We start from the raw sequence: 27,995 nt of genomic DNA, 5'->3' as shown, positions 1-27,995 counted from the left end.
TATGGGGAAGTAGGATGCGTTAACCTGGGCTGTCAACCTCGCCCCGCCAGCTCAACGGGGAGGGTGGAGGGAGGGGAGAGGCGCCATGTGCGTAAGGGAAAGCAGGCTGCCACGGCTGCTTAACAAGAGGGACTAAACAACCGGGTTTGGAGTGGCAGATTACTAACGGCCGGGATGGGGACATCAGTTTCTCTCAAGGGAGGAAAGAAGGGGACTCCAAGTCCCAAAGCTGCGCTGCAGCCAGTTGAGCTAACAACCCCCTCTCCCTCCCGAAGCTCGCCTGCCAGAGTGGCAGTCGGCCCAGCCCCGAAAGCGATCAGGCCACGGCCCCCAGCACCGTACGCTCTCCTCCCAGCTTAGCCCGGCCCATCTCCCCACCCGAAGCCCCGCCCGGCTTTGCCGGCCCCCTAGAGGCGGCGCCCGAAGGCCGTCTGCGGTGAACGGGCCGGCGGGACTACAAGTTCCAGCAGCCTCGGGCCCGCCCCCGGGGGCGGGCCCACGCCGGCAGCGAATTGGGAGGAGCCCTGGCGCTCAGGCTAGGGAACGTGTGTGACCAATGGCGGGGCCGCTCTCGCCGTGAGCCGATGGGGGCGGGGAGAAGGCCGTCTGGGCCGGAACAAAAGCCGGATCCCGGGCGGCTGCCGGCGGCTGGAGCGCTCCGGGTAGTGGGGTGAGTCGGACCTACGGAGGGAGTGGCGCGCACAGACTTTCTCAAAGAGGTGAGTGCTGTGGCTGTTTTTGCAGACGGGACCCCAGCTCGCCCTGGGAGCTTCCTGCATCCCTCCCCCAACCCGGAACCGCCGGCGCTGGCTGGTGCTCGCGCACCCTCCCTGCACCTGCTTGGAAGTTTTGGGGGTCTTAGCTTTAGGTTAGCCTTCGCCGGGGACCCCGGCCGATGGCCGCGTGTCGACCCCCCCACCCCAGCCTCCCACATTCCAGTTCTTGGGAGTTTGCACAGGGCTTGCCGCCCTCCTTCTCTTCGCCAAATTGCATTTGCCCCATCCTGGCGCCCCTCTCCCCCACCCGGGGACAGCTGTCGAGCCTCCTCGGGCTTTTTCGCCCCCCCCCCCCCCATACCAGGACGGGAAGTAAAGACGGCAGTGGCGACTGGCCCCACTCTGATCCCTCAAAGCCAGGTTCAGGCCCTTCCTCTTAGTTCTGTGGAGAATCCATTGAGTTGCACGCCGAAGTGGAGGGAGCGAGCTGGGCGCGCCGCCGGGGCGGGCCACGCGGGGCCAGGCTGCCCCAGGGTGCCCGAGGCCTTGCTTGCCGCGGGAGGACTTGGCCCTGAGCGGTGGCGCAGGGAAGACCCTCCCCGCTCTGGAGGTGCTGTCGGGCCCAGCCCCTAAGCGACAGATGGCCAGGGTGCCCATCTCCCTCCCCACCCCACCCCTGAGCTGACGCTGAGCCTGACCGAGGCAAGATTTTCAGGGGGCTGGAGGATGCTGCCGCCGCCCTCCTGTCGAGCCTGGCACAGGGCCAGGCCCAGCGCCTGCTGCCCTCTCCAACCTTGGCAGATACCATGCAATACTGAAGAGTTATACCATTAGGGGATCTGCTAGCCTACTCCTCCCCTCTACCGTTTAACTTTGCCGGCTCAGCTCCTTGAATTTCTTAAATTTTGGGTGGAGGACAGCTGGTAGACCCCAGCTGCCTAGAGGGGTAATTTTCACCTCTTCAAAAACTCTAAACAGCTTAGGGGGTGGTAGTGGCAAGAACCCTCAGACTCTAGGCAGCTGGTGTCTCCATCCCCATTCTGACACTATTCTTACTGCAGTAGGTGGCACTCACAGAATTCTCCCTCTCTTATTTAAGCCAGGGATTGTCCTCTCAAATCCCAGTCCTGCAGATACTAATCTTAAAATGAGTGCTTTTTGTCCTTCCCAGAGACAGACCCTAAGTAGCATCCCAGAGATTCCTTTCCACTGGCTGTGTTCCAGGGGTACATCCTGGGGAACAGGCTCCTTTCATTCAGCCTTCCCTGTGGGCTGCTGTTTCTCTCAGTGGCTGAACTCAATCCTGGGTCACTCAGTCTGCAGAAAAGACCCCATTCAGCCCTTAGAGAGTGTGTGTGTGTTTAGGTTCCTTGGTGTGATTTCCTCCAAATAGCTTATAAATTTACCTGTTACCGGGTAACAGTTCCTGGAGTCCAAGGTCTGCCTAACTGTATATCACCAGTTTGGTAGCACATTCAGCTACTGGTGAGGCAGCCTAAGACTTTGGTGGGGGGGGGGGGCGCCCAAGCCAAGATTGGTATATACTTTATTTATTTTTTAATTATTTATTTATCCCAGCCTGAGCAAGAGCGAGACCCCATCTCTACTAAAAATAGAAAGAAATTATATGGACAGCTAAAAGTATATATAGAAAAAATAAGCTGGGCATGGTGGTGCATGCCTGTAGTCCCAGCTACTTGGGAGGCTGAGACAGGAGGATCCCTTGAGCTCAGGAGTTTGAGGTTGCTGTGAGCTAGGCTGACGCCACGGCACTCACTCTAGCCTGGGCAACAGAGTGAGACTCTGTCTCAAAAAAAAAAAAAAAATTATTTATTTATCTATCTATTTAGAGGCAGGGTCTTGCTCTGTTGGTCAGGCTAGAGTGCAGTGCATATTGGTATATACTTTAAGTCCCGTTGTCACTAGAGCAAATGTTTCCATCTGTGGGCCATCAGATCATAGTCACAGGTGATCACCTCGAAATGACAGGCACAATTGGATATGTGCACATTTTTCTGGGCTTTACTTCAGAGTCTCAAGAGTATGAGACCTCAAAAAGAATAAGAGAGTCTCCTTAGGAGGCTTCAAGACTGAACAATTAAAGTTGTGATTTATCGCCACTGAGTCCACTGTCTGTGTTTGTGAGCCAGTTGCCTTCTCATCCTGCATTGGTGAATACGCAGGGACCAGACTCTCTCTGCCTTTTTATTCTATTGTATAAATTATTTGTCTCGACCTCCCCTAAGCCAAAGTGCTTGGGTGGCAAATCTCTTGCTTTGGTAAATTGGCAAATCTTGTTTTCTATCCTGTATCATCCGCCTTCCAAAGACCTTATGGAGATGGGCTCAAGAAAATTGTGATTTTCTTTAGCTGCAGAAGGTCACTTTTCTCTTTCTTGTCCTTTCTGAAGTTGGGTCTTGTGTCTGTTTTCGGAGGTGCCAGGTTCAGGAGACTGTTGTACTGGGAGTATCAGACTTCTTTCTTCTAGAGAGGCTTAGCCAAGGGGCTTCCTTTCTCCTGGAATTTGTGATTGCTCTTGCTGAAGGTGTCCGAACTGCCGGGGGTGGTCAGCTGCTGCCCCTGGCTCTCTCTGCTCACTCTGCCCTGGGTTCCACTGTGTTTGGGAGTGGGACGGGGGTGTACCCATTTGATCTCAGGACCAGTTTTTCTGGTCTGAGTCTAGAAGGTTGGGAAGTGGAGTGGGAGTGGGTGGGAGGTGGAGGACTGTAGGGCAGTGGGGCTGGTTGAGGTGTCTCCTTTGGAAACTCATACTGAGAAGGAGTCACAAGTCATCCCAGGGGAAGGCCAGAAAAGGGAACATCTCTTCTGAGCCCCTTCCCAGCTACCAGACTTTGGACCAGACACCAGGCTGAATATGCCCATTGTGCTGAGCTGGAGACTAGCTGGGAGGCTGAAGGAGCAGCCAAGCCCAGGATTAGAACCTGAAGCCCCACCAGCCTGGCCAGTTGGCAGGGGGGTGCAAAGTGGCCCCTGGAACATTGGCTTTCCCTGAGCTGCGAGTGGAGACCAGCCCTCCTGTCTGTGTAAACCAGCCAGCTCCTAACTTTACCTTCCTTTATTTACATTTAAATTTTTTTCCTCCCCCAGCAAATTCAACAGCTTTGCTTCTGGGCATTTATGGGAGAGACAGGAGTGACCTTTCCTGATCTGGCCAAGCTCTTAGCCTGAATGACTTGGTTTCTTTTCCTGTCTCCCCCTCCCCTTTTCCTCTCCCCAGCTGACTGCTCACACACTCATGGGGAAAATGGGTGTGTCAGGACAAGGTGGTAAGGAAGGAAAGGTGAAGAAATTCTCATCATAGACTCTTCGAAATGAAAGGGACATGTGGACCCGATTCTTAGAGAAATGGTCTTTCTCAGGCTGGTGTGGATTTTCCTGGGGACCCAGGTTCAAGTCCTGAGTCTTAACTCTGTTTATTACAAGTCAGGTTTCTTGAGCAAGTTATCTTTTTTTTTTTTCTTTTGAGACAGAGTCTTGCTCTATCATCTGGGCTGGAGTGCAGTCCAGCCTCAAACTCCTGGGTTCAAGGGGTTCAAGTGAGCCTCCCGAGTAGCTGGGACTACAATGTGCACCACCACACCTGACTAATTTTCTTTTTTTTTTTTTTTTTTTTTTAAGTAGATACAGGGTGTTGCTCTTGCTCGGGCTGGGCTCAAACTCCTGACCTCAAGCAATCCTCTAGCGTTGGCCTCCCAGAGTGCTAGGATTACAGGTGTAAGCCACCATGCCTGGCCTGGGCAAGTTATCCTAATCCTCTGAGCTTTTATTTCTCACCTAAGAGATGCGGTTATGAATCTCAGTGTACCTCACAGGGCTCATGTGTGATGAGTTTCTTTGTACATGTGACTCAGGGTGGTTTCTGCCTCCTCTTGCTCTGGCTCAGTTAGAAGTGACCAGTACAGGGTGGTCCCCAGAGAGGGGTGTGTTTTGCTTTGTGGATTTTTTTCTAAATTAGCAGCTGGATGACTCAGTGGGATGGGTGGGATGTACTAAAGGTCGCAGTTTCCCCTCCCTGTGTCTGCTCTGGGAGGCTAGTGTCTCTCCCACCCTCCTCCCCACCTAACCAGGGTCTGGGGGCGTGATTCCCACTTGAGGCTAAGTCAACTTGCTGGCCTGGCCTGGTGGGATGTGTGGGGTGCGTGAGTCTGGGCATGGGGGAGATGAAAGCTATGGGGAGAGTAAGGCCAGCCTTTTGCAGTTTCCTCTGTGCTCCACACAGGTCAGAGAACCTATGGGTGCATTTCAGTGTCTGCGTGCCCGCCTCAGGTGGGACCAGATTTGGGTCAAAGCCCTGGTGTTCTTGGTCTCCTGACAAGCTGCCTTTTGCTCCAGGATGAATGTGATCAGGAGTAAGGTAGTTTGCCTGGAGGGAGTAGGGGCAGGGTTGTGGCAGGAGTCCCAGGGCAAAAATCACCTTTGTTTTCCTCCGCCATCTTCCCTCACCCATTATCTCTGGATCTCCCTTCTCTGCTGGCGAAAGTGCTGTTTGAATTCTCCCTTCCATCCCTCCCCCTCAAGCTCTGGGGCAGCCCTTTTTCTCCCTCTTGAGAAAAGCTGAGATCTGGTTTTATTGTCTGGGGGCAGTTGGGAGTGGGTCTGCCCTGCTGGGCAGGATAGCGCCTCCACAGTCCTGCTCCCTCCTGACCAACTCTTCTCTCCCCAACAGGTAGAGCAGGTCCCTCTGCAGCCATGTCGGCCAAGGCAATTTCAGAGCAGACGGGCAAAGAACTCCTTTACAAGTTCATCTGCACCACCTCAGCCATCCAGAATCGGTTCAAGTATGCTCGGGTCACCCCTGACACAGACTGGGCCCGCCTTCTGCAGGACCACCCATGGCTCCTCAGCCAGGTGAGCCCTGCCCCCACCCTGGGCTCTTTTTTCAGGCCCAGGGTCTGAGGAAGAGAAAGCCCTTGGCGATACTGGTGGGGTCACGCGATCACACCAGTGGGTAGTGGGCAGGGGGCTGAGCAGGGTTTTACATTCCCTGTGGGCCCTGCATGCTGGGTCACTTCTGGCATGGGCTTGGAACTGGACAAACTGGTGTCCAAATCACAGCTATTTGTTAACCCTGTGGCCTGAGACCAGCCATTTCACCTCTTTGAGTTTAGATTCCCCATCTGTCAAATGGGGGTAACACTCTGGAAAGCATTTGGTGTGCTGCCTGGCACTTGGTAGATGCTCAATAAAAAGCAGGTGTGTGCCCTCCCCTCCCCTAAGTGGAGCGTGTCAGGAGTGTGTCAGGGCAATTAGGAAATGTTGACCTTTCGCTTTGTGAAGAATGGCCCTAACCCTAGGCAATCAGCTTGGAGTGGAGGCTTCTGTCTTAGATCCCTGTCATTGTTAGAAAGCTTTCTGACTTCTTTGGTAAGGCTTATTTTTATTAAAAGGATTTGTTCTATAAAATTTGGATTCAATCAAAAAAGCTGCACTCAAGGATCCAGAAGGCCGTATGTGGCCCCAAGGCGACGGGTTCCCCACCCCTGCAAGGTAGTGAGTTATCTTGATTGTTCACAGGCAGTTACCAACGGAACTCCTTGTTCTATACTTTCCCAACTTCTCACTGCTCACTTGACTAGTCTTAAAAAAAATTATTAAAAAAAAAAATAACTTCTTTGGCAGGGCGTAGAGAGCAAGACTAGGACCAGTGGTGGGGTTCCTGCCACTGTGAGGCGGCCCAGCCCCAGAGGGAGGCAGGGAGTTCCCTGGCGCTGGAGATACGTGAGCAGTGGCTAGGGGATGCTTGCTGGGCCTGTTGTAGACAGGGTTCTAGCACAGTGATGGGGTCGACCAGATGACTGCTGAGGTTCTTGGACACTCCAAGGCTCTGTCTGTCTGTTTTCCCTTTTGGGACACAGGGTCTGGTCCATATTCTGAGGAGTTCTCTGTGAAATGAAGAAGCTGATACATCACATCCCACAATAAGTAGGGAATCACTTATTCACTCAGTGTGTATTTGCTGATGCCTGCTCTTCATCTCCTCCATGCCAGGCCCCATCCTAGGCACGGATGGCTCTAGATTCCTGGTGTCAAAAAAAAAGATGTAGGCTGGGGTAGGTGAGGGAAGCTTCCTAGAGTTGACCCTGAAGGATGGATGGGGTCTGCTTTGGAGCCCAGTGAATTGGAAGTCATCCAGGCTGCCCTCTGCTTTGGGTCCCCACATTGTCACCTCTTGTTCTTTTTTCTCCTTCCTAGCTCTAAATACTAACCCCTCTCGTTCCAGGGCTTGGTCGTCAAGCCAGACCAGCTGATCAAGAGGCGTGGAAAGCTTGGCCTAGTTGGAGTCAACCTCACTCTGGATGGAGTCAAGTCCTGGCTGAAGCCACGGCTGGGACAGGAGGCCACAGTGAGTCTGGGTGTAGGATTGGGCTGGGCGTGCTGTGATAACAGAAGCAGACGTGGTCACCTCCAGACCAGCAGCTCTGTGGACCACTCCCACAGGCAGTCACACTGTAGCCCAGGGAAGGTGACAGTGACCCCTCACCAAGTAGCCTTAGGCAGCAAGTCCAGTCTCAATCCCAGGGAATCCAAACTCCTTTTGTTACTGGTTTGGGCAAAACATGCTGCAAAAGTAACCCCAGTGCAGTTCAAGAGCCAGGTGGAAATGGTCTGATCATGGAGATGGGACTCTGAGACCCAGTCTGGGAACACCTTTTTCTCCAGTTTCCAAATAGGATTGTGGTAGCTTGTGATGACACATATACCTAAGAGGGTGGATTAAAAAAAAAGATGAAAAAATGTACAGTCATTTAGGTGGAAAGACATAGGGGCAAGAACCTAGTATGAGATTGTGAATAAAATTCAACTTTTTTTTTTTTTTTTTTTTTTTAAGACCGTCTCGCTCTGTCGCCCTAGGTAGAGTGCAGTGGCGTCATTGTAGCTCACTGCAACCTTAAACTCTTGCGCTCAAGCATTCCTGTTGCCTCAGCCTCCTGAGTAGCTGGGACTACACGCCCGAGCCATCATGCTTGGCTAATTTTTCTGTTTTTAGTAGAGATGGGGTCTCGCTCTTGCTCAGATTGGTCTTAGACTCCTGAGCTCAAATAATCATCCTGCCTTGGCCTCCCACAGTGCTAGGATTATAGGTATGAGCCACTGCGCCTGGCCTAAATTCAATTCTTGACTTTTCCTGGCTTGGTGATTAATCTCAACTATGTAGATGTGAGAGCTCAAGTGAAATATGGTTTAGGAAGGCTAGAAGATGTTCAGAAATGAAATTGTGTTTCTTCTCCTCCTCATTCCCCAAGGGAGCCGGAGGACTGAGGGAGGGAGTAGGGCCGAGGCTTGGCTCAGTCTGGGAAGGATGTACTGTCCACACCTGGCATTCCACACTTGGTTCTGAAGGACCTGGTGCCCGTCTGGGGTGAACCTGGACCCAGGATGAGCCGTTTCCTTCCTTGGCTGCCTTGGAAGTAGGAATGAAGGTGGTGATGGCGATGTCTTCCTCCCTTGTTGGGCTTCCTCAAAGCAGCTCTTACTGTTAATTCCTGATTCCTGGCCCTCTGGGTTAAAGAGGGATCCTTGCAGTTGCACGTGGCTCTGGGATGGAGGGACCTGACCTTTGAGTTCCTAGGCCTTTGCAGAGAGGATGATAGGGTTGGCGCTGAGCATGTCTCCAGAGAGCACGTCATGCTCCCTGCCCCTCAGCTGGCCGTTGGGAGGAGCGTGTCAGGGATGTCTGAGCTGGCAGCAGCGTGGGGCCACCAGGAGTGGCTCATTACCTCAGATGGATTGCTGTCGGTCCCTGACTCAGCAGTGACGCACAGGGCGGGTTGGGGGGGTTCGGGCCGTACCGGGATGAGGGCTGTCTGGCCTCTGCCGCCAGGGACTCACTCAGACTGATTAGCTCTGCAGGCCTGTTGTCCTCAGCCAGGAGAGTCTGGAAAAATTTCCCCACCAAGCTCCAGCTCTGCCCTCCTCCCCCTCCATTCCCCAGGCCTGCACCCATGTCCTCAGGCTGGGTCTCTGTGCCTACCTGAAAGCAGACAATGCAGAATGGTCACCTCCCCCCCTCACCCGAGCTCCCATCTCCCTGTTCCAGCTCTGGGATAGGCTTGGTTTGTCTGAGCTCTTTAATTTGTGCAGCTCATATATCACCCTCTAGACGAGGCCACAAAGGAACGTGCAAGGTCAGTGCATGTTGAAGTACGGCTGGCACAAGGGCAAGGGGGCAAGACAGGGTATCTCATGAGGACTTCTTGAACGTAGGGATCTGTGACCCCATTCTTTGTGGAAAAATCTATCCTTGCCGGGTGCTATGATGTTGTGCTTGGACCCCACCCCTGGACGGTCTCTCCTGCCCTGGGGGCAAGATGTGCCATCTACCTGAGTTTCCTCTCTTTCAATTTGTCCGTAGGTTGGCAAGGCCAAAGGCTTCCTCAAGAACTTTCTGATCGAACCCTTCGTCCCCCACAGACAGGTACGTGTGAGGTGGCTCCAAGCTGGGCCTTCTTCCTCTGGAAGCTTTGTATTTGTCCATACTAAAATGAGGAAAGACGTCCAGCCGGTGGAGGAAAGTGACAGGGACTGTAGTCTCTGAAGCTGCACTGAGGATCTGAGGGTACTGCAGAGTACGGGGTCCAGAGGTGAAACAGGGCTTGGTTTACAACAGGGAGGAATTAGGGCTGATAACAGAGGGGACCTCCCAGTGCTGGGATGAGAAAGACTTGAAGGCAGGACCCCTCCCCCAGGTCAGGGCACACTGGCTCAGTCTGGACTGTTAGTAGGGTAGTGGCCCCTTCTCTCCTTGTCCCTGGGGGGAAGATGTGAATGGGTCTCCCCTGGGTGGATGTTTTTTTTACTGGGTTTTAGAAATGAGACCACAGGGGTTGGGTTCCTCTCCTGGTGTGAGGTGGCACCCCCATCTCCCCCTCACTGGCTTCTTGCTCTCTTTACCTGCAAGGAGGAAGAGTTCTATGTCTGCATCTATGCCACCCGAGAAGGGGACTACGTCCTGTTCCACCACGAAGGGGGGGTGGATGTGGGTGACGTGGATGCCAAAGCCCAGAAGTTGCTCGTTGGTGTGGATGAGAAGCTGAATCCTGAGGACATCAAGAAACACCTGCTGGCCCACGCCCCTGAAGATAAGAAAGAGTTGAGTGAGAGGGGTGGAAGGGGGCGGGGCAGTGGGAATGGGCACAGAGCAGAGAGGGCAGGGTGGCTTCCCTGTGGGCAGGGAGCAGGCGGTAGGCATAGCCCTTGTCCTTGAGGAAGAGAGCTGGGTGCAGAGCGGGGGCTGGCTTGGAATCAGACTGAAATAGGCCGCCAGCACCGCTCACCTCCTTGCCCCTGTCTGTCTGGGGCCTCCTCCTCCAGCGTCGTGCTTGACAGTTCCTTTCTGCCTCAGTGGCTGAAGAGTGATGTCCAGGGAGCAAGGTTTGCAGAAGAGAGCGAGGGGCCAGCAGGGCACGTGGCGGGAAGTGGAGCTGTCAGTGGCAGTGAAAGATGGCTGCGGGCAGCTGGGGTGCCGCTGAGCCCACTTCCCGACTGTCCTTCTCTCCCTCCCCTTTTAGAATTCTGGCCAGTTTTATCTCCGGCCTCTTCAATTTGTACGAGGACCTGTACTTCACCTACCTTGAGATCAACCCCCTTGGTAACTGTCTCTGCTGGGGTGGGATGGGGCAAGGGTCAGCTAACAACAGGTCCCAGTGTCTGCGGTCACCCTGGCCTTGACGTTCAGAGAACCAGACCCTCATTTGCCAATGGGCAATACGAGACAGGTGTGTGGGAACAGAGGCGTCTCCAAGCTCATTCAGTGCCAGCTCCTGTTTCTCATCTCTCAGGAGACTGTAGTTCTTCCTCTTTTAACCAACTCTAACCTCTCTTTGGCCTTAACTTGCTCCGAGGTGAGGAAATCCTGGTGTCGATCTGTGTGCTGTTGCTGTCTGCCAGTGGGTCAAGTGTGCTACCAGGAGTTGGGCCACCTCTGTCTGAGCCTTCTGGCCCTTTCCTCGGGGTGCACTCGGCAGCCCCACCCTCCTCTCCCTCTCCGGGAGTTAGTCAATCTTTGACCCCCGGTACAGAAAAGAGCTTGCGCCAAGCCTCTCAGGCTCTGAAGGAGGCAGGCGGTGTTGGGGGAGAGCAGCATGGGCTGGCTCTGGCCACGGCTTCTCAGGGCAAGGTCCAGGAAGCTGAGAAATCAAATCAGATTCCAGCTGAAGGTGCAAGCCCCTTAATGGACCAGATGGCCTTGTGCTAACTTAATCAGTTAAATGACCCTGGGAGGAAAGGAAGATGGCTGTCCAGTGAGGCGGTAGGAAATGAGTCCTGCTGGCCTGGGGCCCAGCACGCCACACGCCGCCCTCCATCTGCCGCTGAGGCTCCCCCGGCCTGGCCCGAGAAACCCAGATGGACACTCCTAGGGGGTCTTTGACAGCAACATGTACTTTAAACACTTTTTTTTAAATGACTGAACTACAGGTGGGCACATAGTTAGATATTTAAAGCAAGCATTTTATAAAGATGTTTGCAAATTGCCATGGCAACTAACACAGACCTTCCTGTCCCGTTACCTGTAGGTCAGGGACAGGGAATGGGCCTTGTAGAATTTGTTTTTCCTTTAATGGGGGAAAGCTGTGTCTCTGTAAGGGCCATTCTGTTTCTTGTTGAGCTTAGGGAGTTAATAAGGCCTGCGTGGGACCCCATGGGGGTGGTGTTATGGGGTTTGGAAGGTGGTGGTCCCCTTTGCCCGGAGCCGGTTTCTAATTACTTCTCTTTTCTCAGTAGTGACCAAAGATGGCGTCTATGTCCTTGACTTGGCAGCCAAGGTGGACGCCACTGCCGACTACATCTGCAAGGTGAAGTGGGGCGACATAGAGTTCCCTCCCCCCTTCGGGCGGGAGGCGTATCCTGAGGTAAGGCTGGTTTGGAGAGGAGAGGGAGAGCGATGGGGGCTGGGGAGAGGGTGACTAATCTCAGACATGCATTTGGCCCCCTCGGAAGCTGTACATTTGGCAGGGAAAGGAAGACCGAGAACCATTTAATTTTCTTAAAATCCCAATGGGGTTGGGGGCGGGAGTCAGCCAAGCCTCTGAATCCCAGCCAGAAATCCTTTTAGACTTCTCTCTCAATCAGCCTCCCTGGGCTCTTAGCTTGATTTGTTGCTTCTCGATAATTCCAAGTGGCTCCCCTAATCCTGTTGGAAGGTAGTTCTCTTGGCCACTTGCTGAGAGAATTTTAATTGCTGCTTCCTACCCCATCCTTGGAGAAGTCCGCACAGCAGGATCAGACCTTGTGCAAAATAGCCCAGGCCAGGGAAAGAGGCTAGGCTGAGAGGGGGGTCGGGCCTGGGGAGGGAAGAGGGGTGTGTGCTGGGCAGGGCAGGCGGATACTGGGGCTGGGGGTTGAGCAGGGTGACATGGTGAGGCCCAGGACTTAGGCAGAGGGCCAAAGTTATGACATCAGAGGAGGGAGCTGTGAAGTTTGTCCACAGGTAGTGACTGTGGCTGTGGGTGGCATAGCACTTAGAGACACCATTGTGTTTTGTCCCAGGCATGTGTGCCCCTGCATCGTCCCCATTAAGGTGCTTAGTGACCTCTTCATGTGCCTCCAGGGAAAGGGAAGGGGTCCTAGGATTTGGGACCCATTGAAAGGGGGTGTCCCCGGGGCCCACCTATTGCTGTCTGGTCCCTAGGAAGCCTACATTGCAGACCTGGATGCCAAAAGTGGAGCGAGCCTGAAGCTGACCTTGCTGAACCCCAAGGGGAGGATCTGGACCATGGTGGCTGGGGGTGGCGCCTCCGTCGTGTACAGGTGACTGAAGGGGACTGCTGAAGGGATGCCAGCCAGGTCCACCCAGTATCCACATGTGTGTGTGGCCTGGGGGTCTCCAGTTTCTCACCTTGGTGTGGGGCAGGAACTCACGGGACAGACAAACACTGTGGCATCCTAGAGGGCTTCAAGGGACTCTGCTGAGGGCCTGCATTTCATAGTGTCTCCTGCATCCTTCTTGTTTGCTTCAAAATTAAGTTATTTTTAGGAGTTTTAGTTCTTAAACAGCTAGTGCCATGTGCCCCATGCAAAGGTACAGCAACTACAGACAAAGAACTAGAAAGTGAAAGTTGCCCAGCCACTTCTCCACCTGACCAGGTCATCCAGCAAGCATATAACTATACATGCCCCCAGCTACTTTAATGCCTGTCTGTATAAATGTTTATACTTTTTATTTTATAGACATATTACCCTTTGAGGCCAGGTGCGGTGGTTCACACGTGTAATCCTAGCACTCCGAGAGGCCAAGGTGGGAGGATGGCTTGAGCTCAGCAGGAGTTCGAGACCAGCCTGAGCAAGAGCACGACTCCGCCTTTACAAAAAATACTACAATTAGCCAGGCATGGTGGCGGGAGGCTGCAGTCCCAGCTACTCAGGAGGCTGAGGCAGGAGGATCACTTGAACCCAGGAGTTGGAAGTTACAGTGAGCTATGCAGACGCCACTGCACTCTACCCGGGGCAATAGAGCGAGACTCTGTTTTTAAAAAAAAAAGAAACATTACCCTTTGTAATAATGAGCAATTTTTAAATTTAAAGCATAGTAGACATCTGCTCATTTCTAGATGTGTGATCTGCCACGTTCTGTGGCTGGGTGGGGCTCCCTCTTCTGGCTGCAGCACAGTTTTCTCTTCTGGGCAGGCTGTCCTGCACTGTGCAATTTTTCTCATCTCATTGTTCATTTTACCTGCCACTATCTGTCCAGGGCCCCCTGTGACCTTGGGGCTGGCAGAGTGCTCTGCCCAGAAGAGTCTGACATAGCCCAGTTGAGGGTTGGGGGTCTACAGGCTGACCGCAGGGCGTCGGGGCATCTGTACGTCCACCCTCTGGCCCTAGAGCCGGCACTGACTTCCGTGTCTCCCTGGCAGTGATACCATCTGTGATCTAGGGGGTGTGGATGAGCTGGCGAACTATGGAGAGTACTCGGGTGCCCCCAGCGAGCAGCAAACCTATGATTACGCCAAGACGATCCTCTCCCTTATGACCCGAGAAAAGCACCCAGATGGTGAGACGCGCACGTGCACGCACCACCCCCCCCAACATAGCCCAGCGCACTGCAGTGGAGACGGCTTTGTACTAGGAGTCACTCAGGCAGTGGGTCCTGGTCCTTTGCAACTTGGGGCTAGTCACTGAACTTCTGGACCTCGGTTTCTCTGACTACACGATGGGCAGTGACCACGTCTATCAGATGGGGGTCGGGGTGGGGGTGGTGTCCGAGAGGGCAAGGAGGTCACGTGTGGTAAAGCTTTATAAACAGGTGTGAGGAGGAGGGCGCTGCAGCGTGCTCTTGCTCTCATTGCTATACAAACTCAGTTCTAGTGACCCTCTTGTGTGTCACCCAGGCTGTGTGATTCCCAGTGTCACTCCTTTACCATTTGCTCAATGTTTTGAGGCTGTACGTATCAGTTCCCCTTGCCCTGAGCCAGAGAGAGAGAGAGAGAGAGACTCCCACCAGAGCTATCCAGAACTGAGCTGGATTTCTGGGTGCCGAGCAGGAATGCTGAGAGATCCTGCAGGTTTGGATTGACACTGCCCTGTGGCTTAGGTAGTGGAGGGTTGAGCTGATGAGGCTGAGTGTCAGGAGACATCAGGAGAGACTGTCCCGCTCACTCCCTGATACCTCCTAGCAGATGGAGGCCCCTCATGCAGAGGAGAGAGAGCTCCCTGAGTTGGATTTCTGGGAAGCTGCTCAAGTCCACCTCTCGAACCATTTTTTGACTTTTCTCTTACCCTAAACCCAGGCAAGATCCTCATCATTGGAGGCAGCATCGCAAACTTCACCAATGTGGCCGCCACATTCAAGGTAACCAGCCGCAGCTACGGTGTAGTTTTTTGGGACAGTGGCTTTGGGGAAAGCAGGGAAGGGGTCTTGCAAGCAAGGTTTGAGCAGAGGCAAGTTCCCCTGAGTTACCTAGTCTGGGTAGGGGGCTCTTGCCCCAGAGTCTCTTATTGGAGGAGCAGAGGCACTGGGACAGGAGATGTGCATCTAAGCCGTGTGTCTCTGGGCAAGCAGCCTACACACTGGACCGTAGTTCTCCCATCTGGGGAGAATGTGAGTTTTTGCTTTTCCCTCTCTCAGGACCAGTTGTTGGAGAACCCGCTCAATTGATGCTCATTTTCAACACTCCGCTATAAGGCTGTTTGGGTTCTCTGCAACTCCCGGTCTTTCCTCTCTCAGTCATCAGCCCCTTTTCTAAAAGATCGGAATGAAGAAAGGGTTTTGACGACCTGGGGTTCCTGCTGACTCAGCTGGGGTCCCATCACCTGGGGTCCCAGTGCGCGGGTCAAGGCCATTTGCATATGCTTTAAAGAATGTGTGACTGGTGGCCAACAAAGATAACAGAGCAAACACGACTCGAGCTAACATGTCCCCTTCTAAGGTAGCCACTTCAGGAGGCCATTTATTATCCCACTCTGTGAGGTGCTCAGTGAGGCTACTGAGAGCATGCCATGTCTGGTAGTGCCACGTAAGTGTTGAGAATAATGAATAAGTAAGTGTCAGTCTTAAAAGTCTGAGCTCTCAAGTGAGGGACCAGGCCTGGAACATGTTCTCCCTAACTGGACCTGATTCAACAGACAAATCCGAGACCAGTGAGCCCTGAGCAGCCCCATGGTAGAGGCGGCACCCGTGGTCAGGACTGTTAGTTCAGGAGCAGGAACTGAGCATGGAGCTTTGGGTGAAATGCCTTGGGTGACAGAAATCAGTCCCAGCTCAAAAACTAGCCCTCATTCTGGAGATACAGAAATGGTACACACTTTTCCAACCTCCTGTTTTTCTACAGTGGGTGTCCATAGTAAGATCTGTACCCCCAGATCACTCAGAAGCTTTTGTAGGACCTTGACATTGAGGAAGACTATGTCTTGGTACCTCTGAGAACCCTTGTGCAGGGCCCAACATAGATTCCCCGCCACGATGTAGTAAGAGGTGAGAATGACTGTAGATGGGACAAGAGAGAGACCAGCAAAGCCCTGCTGATGAGGCCCCGCACACCAGTGCATCGAGGAGTGTCTCTCCCGGTACCCCGTGTTCCCCCCTCGGCAAACTGATGAGTGACCAACGTCCTAGGCCTTGAGCTGCTTGTACCTAGTCCACATGCCACACGTACAGTCCTTGCCTGCCGGGGCCATGCTTTCCAAGAATCTGCCCTTGTCACACACACCTGTTACGTTTCTTTATCGTGGTTGTAATAATCGATTTGTGGCTGCCTTGTTTTTAGTCACATGTCTTTGTTGTCCCTTTGGGCTTCTAGGGCATCGTGAGAGCGATTCGAGATTACCAGGGACCCCTGAAGGAGCACGAGGTCACAATCTTTGTCCGAAGAGGTGGCCCCAACTATCAGGAGGGCTTGCGGGTGATGGGAGAAGTCGGTAAGGTTGGGGACCTTTCTCTCCCTCTCACTCTGAGTGTCGGTAGCCTGCCCACTTGGGGTTCCTGGAAGCCAGGCTTTGGGCTCCTTCATGCTCTTCACTCTTCTTTCTGGGTACGCAGCTCTCTTCTGCTTCCATTGTCTGTCCTCCACACACAGCGCCTATCCTGAACTGCAGAAGGTGCAGGAAAGCATTTTCATTCAGCTCTGCACTTAGTGAATATTTACAGTCTGCCTGCTTTGTGCTAGGTGCCGTGCTCATCACCGGGGTATAGCCACAAACGTGACAGACAGACAGCAAGCCTTCCTGGAGCTTAGGACACGGACAGGAGTGTCAGGGAGTGCCAAGTCCTGTGCAAGAGAACAAAGCCGAGAAAGAGAGACCATGTGTGGGAGGGCACAGGGGCAGCTAGGGTCTGTACGATGAAGAGGGCTGGGTGGTGTGGGGGACTCTCTTCCCTGTTGAGGACAGGGAAGGCCTTTGTCCGGAGGTGGCACTAGAGTTGAGCCGAGAGACTTGAGAGCAGCCAGGTGGAGCTCTGAGGCAAGAGAGCTCTGTGCAGAGGGCCCTGGGGAACGAGCTCAGTGTGTTCAGGAGCAGAGACCAGGCCAGGGAGGCTGGGGCATGGGGACCCAGGTGGTGAGGGCCGAGAAGGGTTGGAGAGCCGGGGTCCAGGCCAGGAACAGGGGGAGTACAGACTCTGCCAATGCTTTTGGTCACTTGAGTCTTGCCAGTAAAGCTGTTTCTTGCTCTTGTCAGCAGGGGGCCTTTAGAAAGATTTGTCTGGTGGTGACATTATGACAGTGATTTGTCCTGGATAATTGGTCTTGTGCTGAATATGCTAGACATGGAGCAAGACTGGAAAAGGGGCCTTTGCAGAGTCATGTGGACCTGACCGTTTATTTGAAGACTTGAATGATGGGTTCCTTTTTTTCCCTCACAGGGAAGACTACTGGGATCCCCATCCACGTCTTTGGCACGGAGACACACATGACAGCCATTGTGGGCATGGCCCTCGGCCACCGGCCCATCCCTAATCAGCCACCCACAGCGGCCCACACGGCAAACTTCCTTCTCAACGCCAGCGGGAGCACGTCGGTAGGTCCAACCTTCCTCCCACCTTATAGGAGGGAACCATCTCGTCTTTTCCACCCATCCCCCAAATCCAGGGTACAGTCCCCTCCTCTGCCATTTGGGGGCATAGGAAAAATACAGGGGGAAGTTAGTACATGATTGGTTTCTGGATTTCTATGCCAATTTTTTTTTCTGCCTCAGTCAAGGGAGTACAATGGAAAGACCAAGGGTTTTTAAATCAGATCCAAGTTCAAATCGTGACTCTCTTACTTCTTGCCTAGGGAGGGACCTTGGCAGGTATCTTACCCACTTGGAGGCTCCGTTTGCTCATCTGTAACATGGGACAATATTGACTCCTATCTCAGAGGATTGTTAGAATAGTACTTTTGGAAGCAGTTTATAAAGAACAATGCTGTACCTAATTTTTTTTTTTGAGACAGAGTCTCACTCTGTTGCCCAGGCTAGAGTGTCGTGGCATCAGCCTAGCTCACAGCAACCTCAAACTCCTGGGCTCTAGTGATCCTTCTGCCTCAGCCTCCCGAGTAGCTGGGACTACAGGCATGCGCCACCATGCCCTGTTAATTTTTTCTATATATTTTTAGTTGTCCAGCTAATTTCTTGCTATTTTTAATAGAGATGGGGTCTCGCTCTTGCTCAGGCTGGTCTCGAACTGCTGAGCTCAAACAATCCACCTGCCTCGGCCTCCCAGAATGCTAGGATTACAGGCGTGAGCCACCTCTCCTGGCCCTAATTATTTTTTTTTTTTTTTTTTTTTGAGACAGTCTCACTCTGTTGCCCGGGCTGGAGTGCAGTGGTGTCTCCATAGCTCACTGCAGTCTCACACTGCTGGGCTCAAGGGATCCTTCTGCCTCAGCTTCCCGAGTAGCTGGGAACAGCTGGGACTACAGGCATGGGCCACCATGCCTGGCCATGCACCTAATTTTTATTACCTGATTTCTTTGAGGGCTTTAAGGACTAGTGGCTTTTCCCCAGCTGTTACCTGTGACTTCCCTCTCACTCTCTTCCCTTGTCCCACCCTAGACTCCAGCCCCCAGCAGGACAGCGTCTTTTTCTGAGTCCAGGGCTGATGAGGTGGCACCTGCAAAGAAGGCCAAGCCTGCCGTGCCGCAAGGTAACTGCCAGAGGTTCCAGCACGCTGCAGGGAATGGCCCTACAGTGCTCTCCCTGTCTCGTCCCTTCCCCGTCCCACCCGGGCTGGCAGGGGCGGAGGAAAAGTGCTTTGGACTTTGCTGTGGGAGTGGGCGTGGGGCGTGGGATGGGAATGGGGTGTGAGGATATGACTTGAGCCTTCCCTGTGGACCCTCCTGAGGCTGAGGACACATGCTGTGCCTGAGTCACCTCAGTCCCTGGCCTCTTCTCATCTCCCCCCATTCTTCTTGTGGGGGTGTGAGCTGGGCACCGAGGTGCAGAGGAGACGGGGCTACAGGAACACCAGGAGGCAGAAAGTTCCTCGAGACTCTCCTCCTTAGTGGAGGACAGGAGCCAGGAGCTCAGGACGGCGGAGCAAGTCCCAGCACAGCCGTTCCCACCCCACCGTCTCTGGGCTCTTCCCTGCTCTGTGAGGCCGCTGTAAGAAAAGCCCTGTCCACCGGCCCAGCCCATCTGTATTTTACCTTATTCATCTCTCCAGCCTCTGATGCATCATAGTGTGATCCCGGCTGGCCAGGCTTTGCAACCCGCATCAGATAAGCAGTGCTAGTTACCGCTGGGCTGAGGCAGCCTGTGCAGCTTCTTCCTGGTCCAGACTTTGCTTAAGGCATTTTGGGAAATAGTGACACTCACTCCAGGGGCTTGAGATTGGAAGTTCCTGCCCTGTGATCCCCAAACTAGCAGCTTTGCCCACAGCACAGAATGACTGTGCTGTGGGCACAGATCAGCCCATAGGTCAGCCCCGTGCTGTTCTAATCATCTCACTGTCACCTGGGGACAGAAAGGGATTGGGCATAAATAGGGTGGGGCAGGGCCACCTAGGGAGCCTAGATAGGAGTACAAGTCCCCACCTTTACCCGCCGGGACCTGGGGGAGGTGTCGGTGTTGAGCACACCCACACCTGCAAGCCTTCGTCCTCCTGCCCCTCTCTTTGCCCGCTTTGTCTTTGGTCTTTCTTGCTTCCATTCTGCACCTTGGTGCGTTCACCTCTTCTGTTGACTTTACTCCTCCCGTCCATTGCGGAATAGTTAAGAGATGGTGAGGGCATCAGCCCTGAAAGGCTTGTCCATGGGACCCTTCCCTGTTGCCAACCTCTCCCTCCAAAGCCTCTAGCCATCAGTGGGTCACTCAGTTGCCTTGGTCATTTTCTTTGACAGATTCAGTCCCAAGTCCAAGATCCCTGCAAGGTAGGATGCCCCCACCCTGCCCCAGCTCTGCGTGTGGCTTTGTTAGCGGGTTACAGTTTTACCGTGTGCTGTGTTTCCCTCTCCCCTGGTGGGTTGCAGTGTTGTCTGGTCTATTTTCTGTCCCTGCCTCAGTGTGGCCTGCCCCAAGTCCTAGTCTTTGCTCTTCCTCCCCTGCTTAGTATGCGCCTCCACTCGGTGCTCTCCTCACTGTGTGGCTGTCTGTGGCTCGAGCCTGGGAGGCGGGTGGACACTTTGGAAGGGGTGAGAGCCAGGCTGACAGCTCTGGAGAGAGGAGTGGTGTCAGGGAGGGGGTATCGCCTGGGAAGGAGGGAGCCGTCCAGCTGAAGGGGGAGTGGCAGAGAGCTGTGGTCATTTGTCGCTGCTGGCATGCAGGAGGGAGCCACAGATCACCCTGATTCTGATCCTCACATCTCATGATGTCACCGTTTTCTCACCTTCCTGCCCCAGCTTCACCACTGCCAGCTTCATCCCAGAGCTCCTCATACCAGGGCCAGGTTTAGCTTTCTCCAGGGTTATGGCGGAAGAACAAGATAGAGGATACCAGAAAGCCAGAAGGGCGTGCAGTCTGTCTATAGACTGGGTAATTGGAAGAGATTCAAGCTTTGGCTGGTTTATGAGGTCATATTTTGCAATGGACATTTTCTGAGCACGTGTACACATGCACACCTGCACACGCAGACACACACCTTCACCTGTTGAACTAAATTAATTGATTCAAAGCATTAAGGCTTCTATTTAACTTCAGCATTTGCAGCTGTGGTGGCAGGGACTTTGTCCTCTTGCTCAGGGGAGGGGAAGGAGTACCTGGGTAGATTATTGATAACCAGCTGGAAAGGCTGGGAATGCAGCCTTCTGACCACCTGCCTTTAATCCCTGCATTTCCTGCCTCTGGCAACATCCATGGTTACCTAAAAGTCTAAACTGGAGTCCAAGGCCTGTGTCAAAAGAACAGGAGAAGACTCTGGTTCTCAAAGAGCTCTTCTGTCCTTGAGGGGAAGGGTGGTGAGGAGGGAGTTTTATCTTGTTATTCCCAGTCCCTGAGCTGTGCTGGGAAGTGGGAGAGGAAAAAGAGTGGGGAGGGGCAAGGAGCAGATAATGGTGGGTCAAGCCCTCCCCTCTGTGGAGCCAGAGCAGGAGTCTGGTGTGGGAGCTTAGCCGCCAGAGCAGAGGTTCTCTTTGGGGCCTCCCTACTGCTGGGGGTCTGGGGATCGCCCTCTTCGGCTTCGGTTTCTCTGTGCTTGAGGAGGTGGGCACTTTGGCTCTGCCCTTTCCTGCCAGACGTTTGGTTTATAGATTCCAGGCTTTGTCCTGATTCCTGGAGCTTCTTGGGTAGACAGATGCGTGTGTGCACATACACACCCTGGCTCGGATCTGGGTTCTCCTTAAGATGACAGTGGTGAGGTTGAACTGACTTAGAGTCTCCCTGCTCAGTTGCACAACTGAGCTGCCTCTTAAGTTATTGTGCAATCTGGCTCTGGTGCTAGATGACCTAGGACCTCTGTCATTTGGCATCTCTGGGCTTCAGTTTCCTGGGACGGGAAAGTGGGAGAACTGGATTAGGTGGCTTCCCTTGTTCTGTGATCTGGGTCTCATCGGAACCCAGATGGGTGTGGGTGACAGTAAATCCCTGGTATTTGCAACATCGGAAGCCTCTGTCATCAGAGGCTTACTGCTGCAATGGAGGAGGCAGGCCTGCACAGGGATTTATCAGACCTTGAACTTGATTAGGCAAGCCTGCACAGTACAGTAGGTTAATTAATACCAGATGCCACTGGGCTAGATGCGATGTTCTCACTGGGGGAACTCAGAACCTCCCCTGAGGGCTGCTTTCCTCCTCCTGGACTTGCAAGGAGCCGAAAAGGAGGGTTACCTGCATGCAGGGTGGTGAAGGGTCCTTTCCCTTCAGGCTGAGGACTGCACTTTTTTTTTTTTTTTTTTTTTATATATACTTGCTTTTTTTTTTTTTTTTTTTTAGAGACTGGGTCTCTCTATGTTGCCCAGTCTAGTCTCAAACTCCTAGCCTTCTGAGTAACTGTGACTACAGGCACACACCACTGTGCCTGCTAGAGGACTGCACTTTACCAGCTCCTTTTGTTCCCTTCTTTTGCCCCTCGCCTCTTAATTGCCCACTGGAAAGCCTGTCTGAGAGCATGTTCTGAGCAATGGGAAAGAGCCACCTGGTAGAAGGGAGGCGGCTGGGAGGAGCAGGAGAGGGGAGGTTGGGGGCACTGGCTTTGTGCCACCGCTTGCTTCTCCTGCCTTGTGCCCGAGTTCTGGTCAGAACCTCAGTTAGAGGTAAGGCTGCCCTGTCCTCAGCCTCAGCTGCCATAAACCTCTTCATTGGGCTTACACTGACCTAGGATTCAGGAATATTGAGTTCTAACTGGGGCTGGTTTTATGTCCAGATTTACAGGGTGGTGAGCATTGTTGGGATGTTGTTTTTGAGTCCCTGAAGCCGGCAAAAAGGGGAAAGTATGACATTTTTTTCCCAGTGGCTTTAAAAATAATTTATCAAGACCTCATTTGCATGTAACCTGGTTCCACACCTTGCCTATGAAATGAAGCAGGTGCTGCAGGGATTCTGCTCCTGGCTGTCTCCTGCTGGGGGGGGCCCCGTTCTCATTCTCGTTCTCGTATGGGGAGTCTTTTCTCTCTTCAGTAGTGAGCTATTGACCGGCCAGGCAGGTCCTCTTAGCTCAATTGCTCTCTCTGCTGCCTCCTTCTAGAAAAATCGAGGCACCTCCTCCCCAAGGTCTCAGAATTTTATCCTCTTGACATTTCTTTGTGGTTTTGGTGAGCCACTGTCCTGGACTTGGCGGGTGGAGGGGTCTGGCAGGCAGCCAGACCTGCCCCCGTGGGTCCCCCTGGAGTATGTATTCTGGGTGCACTCGCTGTGTCTTTGCCCACCAGGAAAGAGCACCACCCTCTTCAGCCGCCACACCAAGGCCATCGTGTGGGGCATGCAGACCCGGGCAGTGCAAGGCATGCTGGACTTTGACTACGTCTGCTCCCGAGACGAGCCCTCGGTGGCTGCCATGGTCTACCCTTTCACGTGAGTCACGGCACAGCAGCTTCCCTCTGCTAAGACAAAGCTTGAGGACTCGGTTAGCTCATCCTGTTTGCTAGAGAAGGCTCTGCCCAGCAAAAGAGATGGAGGCAAGAGATATTCCTGGGGGATCTTTTTCCCTTAGATGGAAATTCTTTGAGGACAGAGACCTTGCCTTTTCTACCTTCTAGGTGACGTTCCTCCACTCAGCTTCTCCCTCCCCAGTCCTAACAGATTGAGGCTGTCCTAACCCTTCCTCTGCCTTCTCATAGTGGGGACCACAAGCAGAAGTTTTACTGGGGACACAAGGAGATCCTGATCCCTGTCTTCAAAAACATGGCTGATGCCATGAGGAAGCACCCAGAGGTCGATGTGCTGATCAACTTCGCCTCTCTCCGCTCCGCTTATGACAGTACCATGGAGACCATGAATTATGCTCAGGTAGGTCCCTGGGCTCTGGGGGGCGTGGGGGTGGGGAAGCAAGAAAGGCATCTGGGTGGTGTCAGCAGTCACTGCGACCTGGGACAAAGGGCTGGGCATTCAAAGTGGCTAGTGGTTTGGGTGAAAGTGGTTGCAGACACGTCATCTTCAGAAATTAGGGTAGTGACCAAGGACAGGTCAGACCAGACTGGGCGGAAGCTGCTTTCCTGGGCTTACAAAGAGTCAGTTCAGGCTCATCTGTCCACCAGCTCTGCTCTCTGCTATCCAGCACTGGCTTGAAAACAGGATTGAAAGCTTTTTTTATTATTATTATCATTTTTATTTTTAAAATAGAGACAGGGTCTCGCTCTTGCTCAGGCTGGTCTCGAACTCCTGAGCTCAGGCAATCCTCCTGCCTTGGCCTCCTAGAGTGCTAGGATTACAGGCATGAGCTACCTCGCCTGGCCAAAGCATTTTCTTATAAAAGTATTAACATTATTTATTATAGAAAAACTTCAAAGTACTGATAAGTATTTCTTCTGAAGAAAATAAATACTTCGAGTCCCATTTCCCGGAATCCTGGCTGCTGTCATTTCATTATATCCTTATCCACACCTTTTTCTAGATTTGAACAAATGGAATAATACTGTATGGAACTATCGTATAATCTGCTTTCTTCAGTTACTCTTTTCACATCAATAAATAGGTATTAGCAACATTGTGTTTGCTTTTTCAGGTCTTATGCTAAGCATCTTGAACTAACATTTGCAAATATCCTTAATTATTCCCCTAACATAAATTTCTATAAGTTGAACTGCTGCATGAGAATGTTCAGGTTTGAAAGGCTTTGACCCATGCAGCGCCAGTAAGGTTGTACTGACGTAAACTCCCACTGGTAGTTTGTGCCTTGTGTCTGAATCCCCCTGTCAACACTAAATATTTGCTGAATTAACAGGCATTCCATTTAATTTGCATATCTTTTGGTTACTAACGAAGGTGAGCTTTAAAAAACATTGCCCATTTGTATTCTGTTATTGGTCCTCCCTCCCCTGTTTTTCTATTGGGGTGTTTTGTCTTTTGTTTTTTTTTTTTTTTTGTTATTGACTTGTAAAAGCCCCTTATAAATTAGGGTATCGATTGTTTTGTTCAAAATTATCTTCTGAACCCAGGTTAGCTTATTTCAGTTTGTGGTTGGAGAATATAAAATTGTTCTGCTATCTAGAGGAAGTGAAAAGGAAAGCACATCTGCTAAAAGTGATCTGCTACTTTAGTCTAGAGCAGAGGTTGGCAGACTACAGCCCAAAGCAAAACCTAGCCCACCAACTGTTTCTGTAAAGATTTATTAAAACAGAGCCATGCTCTCATTTACATATTGTCCATGGTTGTTTTCACACTTAAAACCCTGCCACAGAGGCCTGGCACAGTGCCTCATGCCCATAATCCCAGCACTTGGGGAGGCCAAGGTAGGAGGATCCTTTGAGGCCAGGAGTTAGAGACCAACCTGGGCAACATAGCAGGACCCTGTCCTACAAAAAAATAAGAAAAATGAGCTGGGTGTAGTGGCACACACCTGTAGTCCCAGCTGCTTGGGAGGCTGAGGCAAAAGGATTCTTTCAGCCCAGAAGTTCAAGGCTGCAGTGAGCTGTGATTGAACCACTGCACTCTGGCATGAGTGACAGAGTGAGACCCCATCTCTTAAAAAAAAAAAAAAACCTGCCAGAGATAATATAACACACAAAGCCTAAAATACTATGTCAACCCTTTATAGAAGTTCACTGGCCCTGGTTTATAGCCAAGGAGAGATGATTCTTGGATCATTTCCGTCCCCCTCCTGCCCACTCTCTGGGCTGAGTGTGGAAGCAGCTCATTTCTCCCACGCAGCGGCCCTGCACTGTAGGGATGTAGTCAAGACTTGAAAGGTACTGTGGAGAAAAGCCACAGATACGTGACTTATGAGCAGGCATAAGGACAGGGAGTGAACAGGTAGGTCTGAGTTTTTGGGTGAGAGAGAATGTAGCTGCTGTGACTTTTGGAGGGTCTCAGGAACATTTGCTCCTGCTTGCGTACTGAATCACTGTGGTGTTGGCCAGTGGAGATCAGTTTCAGGTGTCCACCGCCTCTCTTTTTGGGAGAGAGACTGATCAAGGTAGGAACAGGGGCCCGTGGGAAGAAGGAGATGCATATTGTTAACGTTACTTTGTTCTTAGAGCCTGAAAAGGGACATGGGGCATGGGAGGTGAGCCCTGGGACAGCACTGTCCCATTGTCCTGTCTGAGACAGTTAACAGGAAGGGACTGTTCTCATCCTGCAGATCCGGACCATTGCCATCATAGCTGAAGGCATCCCCGAGGCCCTCACCAGGAAGCTGATCAAGAAGGCAGACCAGAAGGGAGTGACCATCATTGGGCCAGCCACTGTGAGCGTCCCCTTCCCCGGAAAGCCTTTAGAGTACGAGGCTATCTTAAGAAGATCAGGGCCCTTAGAAAGCTCACTTTTAGACTCTTCTGTCTCCCTCCTAGGTTGAAAGATTTAGGGAATACCTGTTGAAAGTCAGTCCGTCAATTTCCAGTTAATTTTCTAAAGGGCTCTCTCCTTGGTCAGTGTCACCTTTATGGTTTCAAGGGGCTAATGAGAAGTTGGTTTTGGTTTTTGGTTTCTGTAGTGTTTGTCTACCTTTATATAACCATAGCACAGTCTTTGATTATTCCTTTAACTATAAACCAAAGAATAAGCTGCCTGGAGGCCTTGCTTTTGACCACAAGGTCTTCATATAAAACCCATAAGCTCCAAATGTTTTTGTTGTTTGTTTTTTCCTTAGCTATTGCATTAAAAAGTTGAAGCTAGGATTTTTGAACTAGGCAAGGGACCTTTCGTCTCAGAGGCACGGGGTGATTTTGAGCAGAGAAGCACAGGTCTGTTGCCTTTGCTGGATGCTGTGGCCCCTCTGGAGCAAGGAAAGGGACTTCACTTCAAGTATACTTACCTGTATAAGTAGGGAGCCGTGTTTTACAAGTAAGGCTCCCTTTTTTTCTGTGTAATGTGTTTTGAGAGAGAGAGAAGAGATTCTCTCTATGCAGGAAACCCCATGGGTAGGTTTTCTTGGCCATTCTGTCCCACACCTGGCCAGAGAGTCTGGGCAGGGTCTTTGTGATTCTTCCCAGCCCTGTTGGTGAGTCAGGAAGTCAGTTTCCCCCCTGACTGATGTGTCTGCCCCCACAGGTTGGAGGCATCAAGCCCGGGTGCTTTAAGATTGGGAATACCGGTGGGATGCTGGACAACATCCTGGCCTCCAAGCTGTACCGCCCAGGCAGCGTGGCCTACGTGTCCCGTTCTGGAGGCATGTCCAACGAGCTCAACAACATCATCTCTCGCACCACAGATGGCGTCTATGAGGGCGTGGCCATTGGTGGGGACAGGTAATCAGCTGGGAGTCGAAGGGGGACCTGCCACATTGAGAGACTTAGGACCTTAGGTCCTGTGGGCTCCTTGCTGCCACACTGGAATGTTGCTGAAGCCCAAAGAATGGGACATTTCTGCTCTTGTCTCTGGACCAACAGAGCATGAAGTCAGAAAGCACAGTGCAGGAAAATATGTTTTTTTGTTTGATTGTTTTATCATCAATCCTGGCCTCAGGGCAAATGTGTTTTTAATAGGTGTTTGGGACCCATGGCTCACACCTATAATCCCACCACTTTGGGAGGCTGAGGTGGGAGGATCGCTTGAGGCCAGGAATTAGAGACCAGCCTGAGAAACATAGTGAGACCCCCATCTGTACAAAAAAATACAAAAATTAGTGGGGTGTGGTGGCATGTGCCTGTAGTCCTGTCTACTTGGGAGGCTGAGGCAGGAGGATCACTTGAGGCCAGTGAGGTATGATTATGCCACTGCACTCCAACCTGGGCAACAGAGGGAGACCCCATCCCTAAATAAACAAATAAAAATAAAAAGGGGTTTGAGCTTTGGGGGTTACTTTGTTGTTTGTTGGCCACAGGGAGGCAGCAGAGTGCAGTTGTTAAGAGGGCCAGTTCTGAAATTGGACCAAAGGTGTTCAAATCCCAGTTTCCCTATTTATGGGCGGGAGGGCTTGGGCAGGTTACTAAACCTCCCTTGACCGCCATCATCCCTACATATCCAGTGGGTAAAGTACTGGCCCCCACCTCATGGAGTCCTCATAGGAGGACTAAATGAGGTAATATATGTAAAGTGTCTAACACAGGGCCTGGCACTTAGTGCTTGGTAAGTGTTCATTGTAGTTAATAATAGTATCCTCATTATTTTTGTTAGTGGGAACTGTGATCAATCAGTAGGTCATCCGTAGTGTAATATCTGGCACTTAGTAAATCCATAATAAATGTTAGTCGTTATTATTACCACTATTAGTACATTACTACTACTTTGGGGCAGAGAAACCAAAAGCTGTTGGGAGAGTGAGTCACCTTGTCTGTCTTCCTGGCTCTACCAGGACTCACCAGGTTTTCAGGGGTATGGCCTGGGGAACTCAGATCCCTGGGTACTCCCTGACCAAAGAATCCAGGTCAGACAAGTCTAGGAAATGCTGCTTGTTAGAATGCTTGTCTCGTGATACATGACGATCTTAGAGAAATTTGCTTCGCCTTAAGCAATCCTTTTGCAAACTGATGTGGCAGTAGAAAAAAATGTATAGAACTTCTTGCAACAACCTGCCATCTGGGACTTAGCCTGGCATATTGTGTTAATTATTTATTGCTGTGTAAAAAAACTCGAGGTTTCTATGGGTCAGGATTCAGGAGAGGCTCAATTGGACAATTTGGCCTGTGAGCGGGTGGGGGTGTCTCACGAGGTTGCAGTTAGATGCCAGCGGGGCCATGGTTAGTTGACAGCTTGCCTGGCACTGGAGGTGGCTCATTCACATGGCCAGCAAGTTGGCTTTTCTCTGTGGGCTTCTCCACAGGCTGCTTGAGTGTCCTGAGGACGTGGAGGACATGGCAGCTGGTTCCCCAGGATGAGCCA

General features: G+C 52.1%; 1 protein-coding gene across 2 annotated transcripts in view; it reads left to right on the top strand.

Annotated features, from left to right (window-relative positions):
- Positions 1-639: 639 nt before the first annotated feature.
- Positions 640-27,995, top strand: part of ACLY (ATP citrate lyase) — a 38,868-nt gene continuing 11,512 nt past the window's right edge. The window contains exons 1-18 of one of the 2 annotated variants that reach the window (XM_069482537.1): positions 640-719; positions 5,404-5,585; positions 6,958-7,080; positions 9,091-9,153; positions 9,637-9,827; positions 10,247-10,326; positions 11,457-11,587; positions 12,367-12,485; positions 13,589-13,725; positions 14,462-14,523; positions 15,971-16,088; positions 17,032-17,186; positions 18,204-18,294; positions 19,490-19,519; positions 22,451-22,592; positions 22,859-23,027; positions 25,318-25,422; positions 26,226-26,422. In XM_069482537.1, the coding sequence (XP_069338638.1) occupies positions 5,427-5,585; positions 6,958-7,080; positions 9,091-9,153; positions 9,637-9,827; positions 10,247-10,326; positions 11,457-11,587; positions 12,367-12,485; positions 13,589-13,725; positions 14,462-14,523; positions 15,971-16,088; positions 17,032-17,186; positions 18,204-18,294; positions 19,490-19,519; positions 22,451-22,592; positions 22,859-23,027; positions 25,318-25,422; positions 26,226-26,422 (2,072 nt within the window). In that variant the 5' untranslated portion in view covers positions 640-719; positions 5,404-5,426. The remainder of the gene's footprint in view (positions 720-5,403; positions 5,586-6,957; positions 7,081-9,090; positions 9,154-9,636; positions 9,828-10,246; positions 10,327-11,456; positions 11,588-12,366; positions 12,486-13,588; positions 13,726-14,461; positions 14,524-15,970; positions 16,089-17,031; positions 17,187-18,203; positions 18,295-19,489; positions 19,520-22,450; positions 22,593-22,858; positions 23,028-25,317; positions 25,423-26,225; positions 26,423-27,995) is intronic. The other variant, XM_069482536.1, reaches the window with a different exon arrangement.

The sequence above is a fragment of the Eulemur rufifrons genome, chromosome 9, assembly GCF_041146395.1.
Source record: "Eulemur rufifrons isolate Redbay chromosome 9, OSU_ERuf_1, whole genome shotgun sequence".
Lineage (NCBI taxonomy): Eukaryota > Metazoa > Chordata > Mammalia > Primates > Lemuridae > Eulemur > Eulemur rufifrons.
The sequence above is the reverse complement of the archived record's forward strand: the minus strand, read 5'-3'. Positions and strand labels throughout refer to the sequence as shown.